This window comes from Mustela erminea, chromosome 5 (genome assembly GCF_009829155.1).
Source record: "Mustela erminea isolate mMusErm1 chromosome 5, mMusErm1.Pri, whole genome shotgun sequence".
Lineage (NCBI taxonomy): Eukaryota > Metazoa > Chordata > Mammalia > Carnivora > Mustelidae > Mustela > Mustela erminea.
The window spans coordinates 46,531,940-46,546,313 of NC_045618.1; the positions used below are offsets into that span (position 1 = coordinate 46,531,940).

Here is a 14,374-nt window from a genome sequence, read left to right on the forward strand (position 1 = left end):
GCTCAAGCAGGAAGTGGTCACAGGTAAGAAGCCAGCCCAGGACCCTTCGCACAGTGGACAACAGGATTCCTAACGGTCCCCTGGGGTCCCTTAGATGCAGCTGAGCCCCCTCTGCCCAGGGCTCTCCCCATTTCCCTCCCACCAGAGCCGCCCCTGTGCGGTCCCTCCCTATCAACACTACTAACTGCGGCTCTCCCTCCCCACCAACATGTCCTCAAAGGGCAGCTTTGCCTTTAAAAGTACCTGAGAAGCACGAATCTGAAAGCCAACCCCTTCATTTTCTGGAGGGGTCACTGAGCGCAGGCCCTCTGCAGGGGTCCCTTAATCCTCCAGCAACTTTGTCACTTTGTCACTCTCCAAGGGCAGGCAACCCCAGGGTGGACTGCAGTTCAGACCAGCCTCTTCTCTTGGGGTGGGGGTTGGCACCATGTTGCAGGGGGAGGGAAGAGAAGGAGCCTCAGCAAGACGGTCTCTCCGTCCCACCCCTGGCTACACAGATGTGGCCCGGGAGAGGTGGCTGCAGTAGGAGGGAGTGCTCTTCTTGATTTGAGGCTCCTTCTTGCTTCCCCTTCCTCACACCCCTGCCCAGCCCTCCAGGCAGCCCTGTCTATTCCTTAGATGTCCAAGGGCGGTTGCCCTGAGACAGGGGTGGCAGCGGTCCACTCATCTGTAAACGAAGGGCCCTTCCAACCAGGACTCCCACTGCCTCCAGAAACAGGCTCTTGTCCACATCCACAATCCTGCATTCACCCCTCGTTCACAGGCATTTTTTTTTTTTCTTTAGCAAGTGGGAGAAAGATTCTAGGGGCCACTTGGGCCTCCTCCCATCTCTCAGGGTGGGGCCAGTTTGGTTCACAAGTCTGTCTGTTTAGCCATCAGAGAAATTCAAATCAAAACCACATTGTTACCACCTTCCACCAGTTAGAATGGCAAAACTCAATAAGGCAAGAAACAAGTGATGGAGAGGTTGTGGAGAAAGGGGAACCCTCTTCTTACACTGTCAGTGGGAATGCAAGTTGGTGCGGCCACTTTGGAAAAGTGTGGAGATTCCTTAAGAAATTAAAAATAGAGCCCCCCCCCAAAAAAAATAGAGCTTCCCTATGACCCTGCGATTGCACTCCTGCGTATTTACCCCAAAGATACAGATGTAGTGAAAAGAAGGTCCACATGTACCCCAAAGTTCATAGCAGCAATGGCCATAATAGCTGAATAGATGAAGTTCATAAGCACAACGGAATATTACTCAGCCATCAGAAAGGATGAATACCCAACTTTTACATCAACATGAATAGGACAGGAGATTACGCTAAGTGAAATAAGTCAAGCAGAGAAAGTCAATTATCATATGATCTCACTTCTTTGTGGAACATAAGGAATAGCATGGAGGATAGTAGGAGACAGGGAAAATAAAGGAGGAGAAATTGGAGTGGGAGACGAACTATGAGAGACTATGGACTCCAGGAAACAAACGGAGGGTTTTAGAAGGGAGGGGGGTGGGGGCTGGGTGAGCCCGGTGATGGGTATTAAGGAGGCACGGACTGCATGGAGCACTGGGTGTTACACACAAACAAAGAATCATGGAACACTACATCAAAAACTAACGACATACTGTATGGTGACTAACATAACCAAAAAACCCAACAAGTTTGTTTTTGCCCTGGCTGCTGCTAGCAGGCCACAGAGTCAGAGGGAAGATGTCCTTCGCCAGGTCTCTCTGGGGAGAGGATTTCCGGGCAACCATGGGCACAAGGGCCTGAGGACAGGACCTCTGAGCATGCTGAATCCTGAACCACTCATCCTGGAGACCACAGTGTGACTGGTAAGGGGATGCACAGGCCGCTGTTGTAGCGTTGTGTCCATGCCTGGTGTGCGTGAGGGTGCTGCTGTGACATGTGGCTGTTGATGCTTTTGGTTAGGCAGGGACTATTTTGGGTCCCTCATTTCAGGCCAGGTAATGGGAGGGGTCATGGGCATTGGCTGGAGCCCTTCCGGTGTGAGGGCTAGAGTGACAGGGAGGACAAAGGCCTGCTTGGGGGCCACCGTGGAGAAAATACCTCTGTCCCCCCACAGTGTGGGAAGGACTCTCCCAGTCCCACCCTGCCCCAACCATGGGTACAGCCAGGCGGTGGGGCAAGGTGGGCAGAGAGAGCCCAACAGTCCACGGGGCTGGAAGGGAGCAGAACAGGCAGGAAACAGCTCCTGGACACCCCCTATAAATCACCCAAGGGGAGGGGGTCTCCTGAGAGCCAGATCTAGACCAGCTCAGGGAGGGGAGGGAGGACTTGCCTCCTGGTCCAGGACCTCTGGTGAGGTCAGGTCTGGATCTGATTAGACAGGCTCCAGGGGGACGCTGGGGGGCAGGGAAGGGTCGAGGCAGAGTGCTGGGAAGGAAGTTGGCAGCAACCCCCAAGCCGGGCCTCCCACTCTTGGACTACAGCCACACTCCTATCCGATGTATGATGACAAAAGGATCAGCGGGCATGTTAGGATAGAGAGTGCAAAACACACCCTTTGCAGAAGCCAGTGGCACTGGGGGCCTGAGACACCAACTCCCGCCCGGCCAGCTATTCAAGAGGAACAACCACAATCTACAGGCGCCTCCAGAGGCCACCAAAGCCATCCCTTCCTCTTATCTGTTCCCACAGAGGATCAGGGACACCTGGATGCCTGGCCCTTCCTCAGACAGCTCAGGTGATCGTCCTGTTTTTCCTTACACCACAGACATGTCTGAGTCCCCTCTGCTTCTACCCACCAGCCCTCAATGTCCCCTCTAGAGTCACATTTTCCAATATAGCAGCCAGCTATTAAGTGCTTGAAATGTGGCCAGTCCACACTGAGATGGGCTGTAAGTGAAAAACACGCATTGGATTTCAAAGATTTAGTATAAAATAAAAAGACACTAAGCATGAAGGAAAGGCCAATCGAAACCGTAATGAGATACTACCTCACACCCATTAGGATAGCTACTGTCAAAGCAAAAACAGAAACAAAAAAAGAACAAAACCCCTGAAGATAACAAGTGTTGGCAAGGATATGGAGAAATCGGAACCCTTGTGTGCACTACTGGTGGGGAAGCAAAATGGCACAGCCATAATGGGAAACAGTGTATGGCGGGTCTTCAAAAAATAAATAGTTATCATGGGATCCAGCAATCGCACCTCCCTGTATAGATAAGGATATAAATAAAGAATTAAACACAGGGTCTCAAAGAGACAGTTGTAAAACACAGAAGTTTTATTCGTAACAGCTGAAAAGGTGGGGGCAACCCACGTGTCCATCGATGGACGAGAGAATCAACACCATGTGGTATGTACATACAAAGGAGTATTATTCTGCCTAAAAAGGAAGAAGACATTCTGACACATGCTACGACGTGGATGAACTTGGAGGACATTATGCTAAGTGAAATAACCCAGACACAAAAGACACTGCATGATTCCACTTAGATGAGGCATTTAGAGTAGCACCCTCCTAGACACACAAAGCCAAGTGGTGGCTGCCAAGGCCTGGGGGAAGGGGGAAATGGGAGCAGTTGTTTCATGGAAATGGAGTTTTACTTTCGGAAGGTGAATTCTGGAGATGGATGGTAGCGATGGTTCTCATAATAACATGAAGGTACTTAATGCCACTGAACTGCACCCTTAAAAAAATGGTTACGACAGTAAATTTTAGGGGTGCCAGGGTGGCTCAGTCAGTTAGGTGTCCGACTCCTGATTTTGGCTCAGACTGTGATCTCAGGATGATGAGACTGAACCCTGAATTGGGCTATGCACTGGGCATGAAGCGTGCTTGAGACTCCTCCTCCCTCTGCCCCTCCCTGCCTCCACCCACCTGCTCAAAAAATGCACTCTCTAAAATTTAAAAAAAAAAATTTAAAAACCAGTAAATTTTATGTGTATTTTACCACAACTTGAAAATTGGAAAAATAATTGTAATTGATAGTATTAATTAATAATTTAAAATACTGGGGCTCCTTGGTGGCTCAGTCATTAAGCATCTGCCTTCGGCTCAGGTCATGATCCCAGGGTCCTGGGATCGACCCTCAGAGTGTCAGTCTGGGGCTTCCTGCTCAGCAGGGATCCTGCTTCTCCCTCTGCCTGCTGCTCCCCCTGCTTGTGCTTGCGTGTTCTTTCTCTGTCAAATACATGAAATCTTTATTTGTAAAGATTTTACTTATTTGTCAGAGAGAGAGAGAGCGCATAAGCAGGGTGAGCGCCATGCAGAGGGAGAAGCAGGATCCCTGCTGAGCAGGGAGCCTAAGACTCAGGGCTCCATTCCAGGACCTGGCATCACGAACTGAGCCGAAGGCAGATGCTTAGCCTGACTGAACCACCCAGGTGTCCCATAAACAAAATCTTAAAAAAAAAAAGAAATACTGATTACAAGTTCAAATAATATATTTTCTTTAATATTTATTTATTTGACAGAGATCACAAGTAGGCAGAGAGGCAGGCAGAGAGAGAGGAGGAAGCAGGCTCCCCGTGGAGCAGAGAGCCCAATGCAGGGCTCGATCCCAAGACACTGGGATCATGACCTGAGCCGAAGCAGACACTTTAACCCACTGAGCCACCCAGGCGCCCCTCAAATAATATTTTAAAGACCTGGTTCACAAAAATGCAAAAAACCTTATTAATAATTTAAAAATGATTATATTGGGGCACCTGGCTGGCTCACTTGATATAACATGTGACTCTTCATCCTGAGGTTGTGAGTTCAAGGCCCATGTTGGGCATAAAGATTACTTAAAAATATATATAAATACATAATAAATAAATAAATAAAAATAATGATTATATGTTGGAATAGTAGTTTAGATATATTAAGTAAAATAAAACTGATTATTAAAATTAACTTTGCCTGTTTCTTTTTTTTTTTTTTTGATAAATGTGACTGGCTCTTAGAAAATTTAAAATTAGCTATGTGGTTCATATCCTATTTCCACTGGACAGTGTTGCTCTAGAAGACAAACAATTTTGTTCTTCACACAACAGCCCTTCAGATAATTGAGGTCTGGGTTGTTCCCTGAGAAACATCTTCAGAGGTAAAACACCCTTCACTCCTTCAAGCCACTTGTGATGTGAAATGACGTTCAGATGTCTTGAGCCCAGAGACCCTCCTCTAGCCAAGCTCTAGGTGGGCAAGAGTAGGGCATCTAGAAATGGCCAGAACCCAGTGGGGCTGGTCTGAGCCTTTTATCACCATAGGACCTTGACCAAATTTCCTCCATGAGCCGCAGTGAGTATCCCTGTGCTGTCCAGTATGGTAGCCACTAGTCCCATGTGGCCATTTAAGTAAAAACTGTATCAAACTGAAAAATTCAGTTCCTCTGACCTACCAGCTATCCTTCAAGCACTAAAGAGCCACAGGTGGTACATTATGGGCCTTCACCAATAGAATATTTGCATCATCACAGAAAATTCCACTGGACAGTGCTGGCCTAAAACCAAGACAAGGCCTCAGACCCCCTACCTGCCTTCTCTCTTGTTGCCCCTGCTGAGAAGCCCCTTCCTCACCACCTCCAGCACTAGCCTAGCATTGCCCCCACTCCCGCCTCCCTCTGCCCTTGGCCACATGGACCCAGATGGCAAGGCCCATAGTTGATCATACCCTAGGGCTAGCACACTGTGTGACAGAGAAGGCCTCACGCAGCAAGATTTTTAGCTCCTAGTGGGGAAATAGTTGCTAAGAGCTTTTTGAGGTGGTGGGACCGTAAATGGTATGGGCTCTGGAGTCAAACAGAACTACGTTCAGAACTCAACACTGCCACTCTTAGCTGTGTGCCCTTGGGCAAGTGACGATCTCTCAGAACCTCTCTTTTTCCACTTATAAAATAGGAAGGAAAACAGCTCATGTTGCTAAGCCAATGAGATAGATCGTAAAGTGCTTAGCACAGAGTAAACCCTTGCTAGTGGCTGCTGAGAGAAATCAGTAGAATCTTGAGTGAAAGGGAGCTGAGAAGTTATGGAAAAAGACGGTGGGCTTACGGGGAGAGGGAAGAGAAGCTACCTTCTCCAAGGGGGTGGCCATCTTCCCTCAGAGAGGCTAAGGCCCAGAGAGTTAGTGGTAGGACCTCAAGTCCTCTAGAGAAGTCAATCAAGACAGAATTTGCAAGGCCTGAATGGTGAGGGGGGTGTCCGTGCCAGGGGAGGGGGCAGTCAGGTGTAAACCAAGCTCAGCTTCTTCTATCTCACCGCAGCCTGGGGCTTCACAGAGGCCCCAGTAGGCGAGCTGTCAGCTGGAAGAGGCCATTGGGTAATTGAGGCCTTGATTTTTCTAGTAAAATGTTTATGAAGCCCATAAACTCGTGCCTTTATTGGCCAGGCTCATTCTGGGGCATGGATGTGGCTCTCTGAGGCATAGTTAAAGCACCTGCTGAACTCAGGCACCCGAGGGCTACTCTGGCCTCCGCCCAGACCCACCAGGCAGAGTGACCCCTGGAGGACAAGGAGGCCAGCCAAGTCCCACCTCCAATGTTCCTTACACTCTCCAAAGCACTTGTAAATGTCCTATCTCTAGATTGCACGGGAAGGAGGGAGGTGGTGGCAGAGAACCTTGAGTCCTGGGGATTTGCCACAACCCCCAGTGGGATCCTGGTCTTGTCCTTGGGGTTATCTGGCCCAGGCTCACATTCCCCTGCACTCTGTCCCCATCTCCCTACTATCTCCGTCCCCACGCTGCCCCTTTCACTGTTAGGGAAGAACCCCCACATTGACTGGCCATTGCCATTTGGGGTGGGGGAAAGCAGGACTTCAGAAGACTTACATTCACTTCTCCAAGCCTCCAAAAGAAAGTCCGAGAGCGACTTCAGGTCCTGAATCCCAAGAGTATGTTTTGGGGCTGCGGGTGCTTCTGGGGTTGGGTGGACCACATCTGCTTACGAACAGCCCCAGAGGACTGCAATGCAGAGGCCATGCTCGGCTTCACTGGGGGTGATTGATTCCTCTGGGCCTTTGCCTGGTGACCTTGCTCTGAGAAGCCTCTGGATCCCTTTGTCTGCCTCCTCCCCTCCTTAAGCCCGTTACCCCCTGCCTCAGCCCTGAACCCCAGCGCCTCCCACTCCAACACCAGCTCACCACGCCCCCCCAGCCCCAATTCTAACACAAAAGGCAACTTTGTCTTTCAAGTCAGCAGCCATAAATCCACATCACTCCCCCCCCCTTCTGGCAGCCACCTCTGACAAATGGGGGCCTGGATGGGGAGAGGTGGGGAGCAGTGGGAGGCCAGCCTCGGCTTGGGAAAGTCCCTGCCTCCAGCTGTTGGTCCGCTGCTGTAGAGCATCGAAACTTTATGGCCTGATCTTTGATTCCAGTGGACTGTAAGGCCCGAGGCACAGATGCAGGGGGTGGGGTGGGGGCCATCTGGGGTTTCTCTGCACCTCTGCACTGGGCGTTTACAACCCCAGGGGAATAAAACCTCTCAAAGCCCTACTTGTAATGATTCTGCCCATAATTCGGGGGCTCCTGTTCTTCCTCCAGATCAAGGCCCGAGCTCCTCTTCTCTGCACCCTCCAGCCTCCAGTGGGGATGCATGTGCTGAGGGACAAGCCATGCACCTGCCTTACACATTCAGGGAAGGGGAAGGGAGACAAGTATCACCGACCCCCGCGACCACCCTACCCGTCCAACTGCTAGGATTTTGAAAGCACTTCAAATATTTTGCCCTGGTTTCATCCCATACGTCAGACAGTGAGGATGTGTCCTGGTTTGGGGTGTGGGAAATAGAGTCATCTGCTGTGTTTCACGGCAGACCCACAGAGTCAACTGGAAGCATTCATTCGACAGATATGTATTGGCTGCTAATGTGTAGGAGACCATGTCCTAGTGCCACTTTCCTCCCATCCCACAGGCCCTGTCCTTAGGGGTCCCTGCCAACACTCCTAAGAAATATCAGAAGGGTGAGAGCCCAGGGCCAGGATCCCACGATCACGGTAATAACTGCTCTGCAGAAGCCACTGGGTGTCAGAGGTTACATGTGACATCGGCATAACCCGACAGGTGGGGCCTGCTACCCTGTCTGTATCACATAAGCAGGGAGCTTGTGTGATACACCCAGTGACTGATGTTACAGCAAGCATTTGAACTTGGAGCCATCTAGCTCCACACCAAGGGCTCTTTCCCTGCATCACGCCTGGGGTGGGATGGGGTGGGATGAGGCGGGCACCTGTATTCCAACACTGCTCAGACAGGGCTGAGGATACCTGCATATGCACTTAGAGGAAAATACAACATCCTAGGCCCTTAAGGGCACCGACTCAAAGTCAGAGACGCCCCCTGGCACAGCGGGCTTCCCGCAGGACAAGTTTCCCCAAGCGTAGCTAATGCAGATAAGCACCACTATAAGATGGTGTTACCACCCCATTAATGCTCCCTGAGCCCACACGTTTCCTTAGCCCTATGAACACAAGTATATGAACAAACCCAGATGCTGGACCCAGGATAGCTCTTCCCCGAGCATTTCCGAATCAGCAATCCGGGTCACCCAGTGGCAGGTCCTGGAGCGGTGGGGCCTGGAGGGCTACTCCTGTCCTCCTGGGCCTCATAAACCAGAGGAGTAATCTATTTTCCTAGTTTGGGGCAGGAGGGTAAAGCACTGTGAAATACCACAGCTTCTGTGGGATGACTGGCAGGGAGGAGGGCGTGCTCGGAGGAGGAGTAGTGGGGAGACGAACTCAGCCCTGTTCACAACTGGATGTATGATTTTGAGAAAACCAAAGCCCCTCTCTGGGCCGGTTTCTTTCTCTAATATGAGGGAGTTGAGTGGAACGAGTTGTAAAGGCTCATCCAGTGTCCGCCTTTGAGGCCTGTCTGCTTCTGAGCGCACCAGCCAGCAGTACAGCGTCAGGGGCTGGGAGCCAAGTGGGGAATCCCTCTCTGCTTTAGACTTGAGAATGTCCAGGCCCAGCAGAGCCCCTCTCCTCAGACTGCACGTCTCTGCCCGTGTCAGGGTCACCAATCTTCCTTATGTAAACCCGCCCAAGCCCACAACATCCTTAACTTCCCGTCGTTCTGGTCAAGACACCGGATCTCTCTCACCTCCCGGAAGGGCGTCTGGTTAGGCAGCCCAGGCTGGAGCTATTAAGTAAATTGCTTTCACATGACCACGAGGACAACTCCACAAAAACAGACACTTCCCCCAGATTTCCAGAGTCATATATTAGGATCTGTAGGGATGAATGCTGCAGGGGTCGGGTAATGGATGGGTGACCATGACCCCAATCACGCCTGCCTCTGTCACAGACTTCCTACGTGGCCTTCCAAAACTGACCTTAGTTTTCTCATCTGTAAAATGGCAGTGGGGCAGGACAGACAAGATCATCTCTAAGGCCCATACTAATATTAAGATTCTAGGATAACACTGGGTAAAGTTGTCCCCTCTGCATCCATGAAAGGATGCTTTCCTATTCTCACACCTTGATTCGATGTTGCTTTTTTGTTTCACAGCTCTACAGAATCTGTTGGCTCAACACCAAACCACAATAGATTAAGGCCTGCAGGTCCCCTACCCCAACAATATTCCAGAATAAGCCTTATCTGTTTGGGGGAAGAGGGAGGATTATATTCCATAAGAGGATTACAGAGTTTCTTGGTTGGTATGGGGCTGTCAACTCTGGGAAATAGACTTATTTGCCCTCTAGTTGTCAGAGGTCTTCCAAAGCCCTAGGAACCATCTTCCACAAAGGGTTTCAAAAGCTTTCCCATAAAATTCAAAGGAGTCACCACATGTACCCACACCCCTAACCTCTTCCTTTCCCTCTCTTACTAATCATCATGCACCAGCTGCCAAGGTATAAACAAACCAGTGGGCCACTGCCCCATTCTTCTCCCTGTCTCCCCCAACTAACTGGTCACCAAATCCTGGTGCATTGTCTCTCTTGCATCCCACTGCCTTGGCTTATTACTCTCAGGTGTTTCTGTAATAGCTTCCCCTCTCAAGCCTTCCCACTTGCAGCCCGCTCTCCCTCTTCTTCCTGAGTCCCAAAGCCATAATTATCTTCCTAACTATCCAATATGACCCATAAACACCTTTGGTGGTTCTCCATTGCCTTGAATCAAAGCACTTTCCTTGGGATGCCATTTGATGTCTTTATAATTAGATCATGTTTCATCTTTCTGGCCTTGAAAGCAGGCTAATTCTGCCTTCATGTGGTTTGTACTCTGACCGTGTGAGACAAGCTTGCCTTCCCTAGACATATTATAATGCTCACACTTCTATTTCTTTACTTCTGCTGTCCCCTGTGCCTGGGACACTTTGCTCCTTTCTCTAGCTGCAGCCCCAACCTCCACATCTCCCAAAGGAGGCAGAATTAATTGTGCCTCTCTCCTTGTCCTCACCTGTATTACAGTCCATTGTTCACACATCAATCTACCTTCTAGCCACAAGTTCTTTACTGGCAGAGAACAGTACGGTACCTTTCCACCTTGAGTACCTAGAACAAACACTAGGTAAGTAATAAGTGCTCACAAATTATTTCCTGAATGCTGACTTTAAGAATCATATGGCTTGGGGGGTCCCTCCCCAATCATCCTCTCTTCCACACAAGTCCCCACCCCACCACAATCCAGCGTCTGTTCTGGGGCAGGTTACCCATCTACGGGAGTCCCAGCTTCTGCAATGAAAATGAAGCAGTTAGGCTGGGCCACCGTTCTCACACCAGGAGGCTCGCTAACGACGCAGATTTCTGGACTCCAATGCCTTTGGTCAGGCGCTGGCGCTCAGAAATCTGTCTCTTTCTTAAAGCTCACAGGGTGTCTCAAATGCACAGCCCGGATTGGGAACCCCTGGTCTGGCAGGTTCTTGAGAATCTGATCTCCTCTAAGGTTCCAGCATCCCAGGAGGGCAGATTCTCAGCCACCACCCCCCACCCCCCCGCAGCTTTGCTGGAGACTGGCTGATCCCCGCGGTGTGACTGCGATGCCACGAAGCGCAGAGCGGGCGGCGGGCGGGTAGACTGGCGTGCGGGAGCCCGGCCCCTGCGGGGCCCCAGGCTCAGTCCCCGGGACGGCGGGCGGGGTCAGCGCCCCAAGCCTGGGGCCCTGAGAGCCGCTCTCTCGGCGGCAGGAGTAAGTGGGACCATCTGCTCCTCTCCTCGGAGGTCAGCGCTTTGTGTCAAGCTCCCATCCCCCTCGCTCCTCCCCCGACCTCCCCCCCACGCGCCCACCCCCGTGCCCTCTGACTCCCGGGACTCGAAAGAAAGAAGCCCTCGAGGTGGTGATGAAAGTGGCAGTGTGATGGGGAGCGACAGTGGCCGCCGAGCTCGGGGCGCGAGCAGCCCGGGCAGGCGGCGGCGGGCGCGGGCCGGGCCGCGAGGAGCGCGGGGTCCCGAGCGCAGCGGCCCGGGGCCGGGCGGGCGGGCGGCTCCCGAGGGAGGCAGCGCCGGTTCCCACAGCCGGCCGGGCCGCCGGGCCCCTTTGAAGTGGCCGCAGCTGCACACCCCGACCCGCCGCTAATCCCCGCGGGGCGGGCGCCCTCGCCCCCCCGCATAGCGGTAGTGTCCGCGCTGAATGGCGCTGGCTAATTACCTCGCTCGCACCGCCGCGGGTGAATGAGAGAATCCGGCATTGTGCGCGGCGAATGGAGAAAATAAGACAGCCATTGTCCTCGCACGCCAAACGAGGGTTTGATGTCGCTGGGGCGAGCGAGGCACCATTTCCCGCCGCCCCCTCCCCCCGCGGCGGCGCAAATTCCCCAGCTGGGCCCGGCCCCCGCGGCCAAGGGGAAACTGAGGAAGCCGCGCGGGAGCAACCGCCGCCGGCTCCCTCCGGCCCCACCACCCGCTCCTCACCTGCCTTCTCCACCCGCCGGTTCTTTGGGCGCCTACTGGGCTCGCCCAGCGCTCTCCTCTGCCTCCGAAAACCAGGCTCGGCGCGGCGCTCAGCGGCCTGGTTAAACGTGGTTGGGAACACGTGAGACAACCGGCGAGGAGGCCGCAGCTTCCGGGCGTCGGTGCCCAGCTGCGTGCCACCAACCCACAGGGCTGGGGGAAGTTCGGGGCATGGTTGGGAGAGAAGAGTACGGAAGGCTGGAGAGGAAGACCCGGGAAAGAAGGGGAAGGAAGAAGAGCTGCGGCGAGCCTGGACTGACGGAGGCACTGGCCTCCTCCGGGAGGAAGCTGGAAATGGTTGGAAAAGGGAGGTCTGAATTACAGAGGGTCAGGATGGGGTGCCCCAAGCACAGAGGCCACTGTTCTGATCCGGGGAGAGCGGCGGGCTGATGGGTAAGACTGCAGCTCCAACCACAGGCCGGTGGAAACCCCACTCAGCATCAGGAATCCTACTTGCTCCAGGCTATCTCCCCCCACTTTTTAAGGAGGAAAGGGTGTAAGAGAGCTCAGCTTAGAAAGCAGAACCAAAGGCAGTCAAGGTGCAGCCAGATAAACTGATAAACACATTCTTTATGCATTCAATAGATTTTGTGGGCTACAACGGGATACCTTCTCTTTACCATCACCACCAAATAAGGTGGGGTTTTTTGTTTGCTTGCTTGTTTTTGGTTTGTTGTTGTTTGGTTTTTGTTTTTAGAAGGGAAGGGGCAGGAGATTTCAGCTCTCAACATCAGGAAGGGTCTTATCTTTCTATCCCTGAGCCCTTAGCTCAGAGGCAGGTAGGCACAGGACAGTAGCTCTTTGAGAGCTGTTGATTTGAGAACTGAGCTGCTTTAATATCCCTCAAGTCCACATATCCTTTTCCTGGAAGCATGCACTTCCTAACCCCTTCTGATGGGCTCTTAGACTCTTTCTGCCTAAAGGAAGAATGTTATACACCTGTTCCAATGCCCTTATCAAATGATAAAAGGGTCTGGTCTGTTGCTCTGATCAACAGGAGGTTGTTGGACTGAACCAGTAGCCCTCAGTTAGCACCGATGACTAGATGCTCATCGTGGCTTTCTGAGGCTGCAATCCTTTCTAACGTTTGAGTGGCCACAACTGGATTATAAACTCGTTAAAGGCAATGCATAGCCAGACTCTTAAACAGGACCAACCATTTACCTACCCGTTCATCCATTTGAGAATAAAATTTGAGAATTTAATTTGAGAATAAAATTAAAGAATGGAAAACACTTGTTGAGCCAAAATTCTGCCTTGCTCCAACCAACCAACCAACCAACCAACCAATCATAATTAATGGTAACAAGCACTAGCTGTTAACAGTGATACAGGAAAAGCATGTTTTTAAAAGAGAGGAGATTGTAGGTATAGCTCACTGTTTTTCTGACTCAATCCTGAACCAAGGTTTAATCTAACCCTGGTCTTACCCTCAGATGTGGTAATAATGTTTTTCTTTATAATTCTCCTAGTTCTGTATCTTAGAGTCTTTCTACCCCCTCCAAAGGGTCTACAACCCTAAGCTTGCTGGGCATCACAGCACCCACCTGCTGCTGGTGAACTACTCCCCCGCTTAGGCCAATCCGCCTAGCTAGTTGATCTGCCTAGTTAATTGGTTTTGAGAACAACAAAAACAAAACCAAAGGATAATGCAGGGCTGCTGTGGATGGAGTAAATGTGGGAGGCCTGAAGCCCCCCCAATCTGGCCTCCCTCTTTCCCCATCTCCAGCCCCTGTGCCCCTTCCACAGATTCAGGGACTCTAAGGAATGATGCTTAAAGTCCCCTGAGTTAGAGAAAAAAAAGGATTTATCCAAGGAAACAAGACAGTTAGTAGCAGTTAACTAACTGGAATTAAAAACTTGGGGGGGGAAAAAGGTAATTAGTTAGGTAGATCAAAGATCATTTTGATGACATACAGGCTACCAGCTTTACTTTAAAAGACTAAAATGACCATTCAAATAGAAACACAAATACAATTATAACTCTATGTGTGCCTTTATGGTTTGCCCAGATTTCAGTCAGAATGCCTAAATGTCTAATCCCCAGATAAATTATACTTTGTAAAATGATCCACTGTTCAAAAACCAAGAGGAGCCTCCAGGCCCAAATTAGAGACTCAATACTTTTAACTAAAAAAGTGCTTTAAAAAGAAGCCTATTTCTCTTCATATCTCTTCTTTCCCCAAACTGAACACCATAAGCACGTTTAAAAAATGCTCCATGGGTGAGAATTCTGACAGAAAGATAATGAGTATAATAACGATACTAGGCTTTTCCCCCCTTATCCATTCCCACAGCAACATGTGAATATTCACAGGAGACTTTGTTATCATGGTTATGACTTTTTAAGATAACAGGAAGGCTGGCAGGACATGTAGGGCTAGTGTTTCTGAAGGGGATTATAGGAAGCTGGAGGGCAGAAGGACGCTTGTTCAAATGGAAACTGGCCTGGCCTGTAAGCTCTTTTCGGGGTGAGGCCACTAGTCTGGCATTCTGGGACCTTCTCCAGCTTGTCTGGGAGGGTGTCCATTCCATGCCCCCTCCTCCTGCTTG

The 14,374-nt window shown here is 51.0% G+C and overlaps 1 protein-coding gene across 11 annotated transcripts in view; it reads right to left on the bottom strand.

Annotated features, from left to right (window-relative positions):
• IGDCC3 (immunoglobulin superfamily DCC subclass member 3) overlaps positions 1-14,374 on the bottom strand; it is a 42,571-nt gene that overhangs the window by 10,401 nt on the left and 17,796 nt on the right. Inside the window, exon 1 of one of the 11 annotated variants that reach the window (XM_032342892.1) lies at positions 11,783-12,538. The exons of 8 other annotated variants lie outside the window; for them this stretch is intronic. Coding sequence is in view for 1 of the 3 variants with exons in the window: in XM_032342891.1 (XP_032198782.1) it covers positions 11,520-11,559 (40 nt within the window). In the remaining 2 variants the exon portion in view is untranslated. Of the gene's footprint in view, positions 1-243; positions 522-11,519; positions 11,612-11,782; positions 12,539-14,374 lie in introns of those variants that run through there. 2 more of the 11 variants (XM_032342891.1, XM_032342894.1) reach the window with 2 other exon arrangements.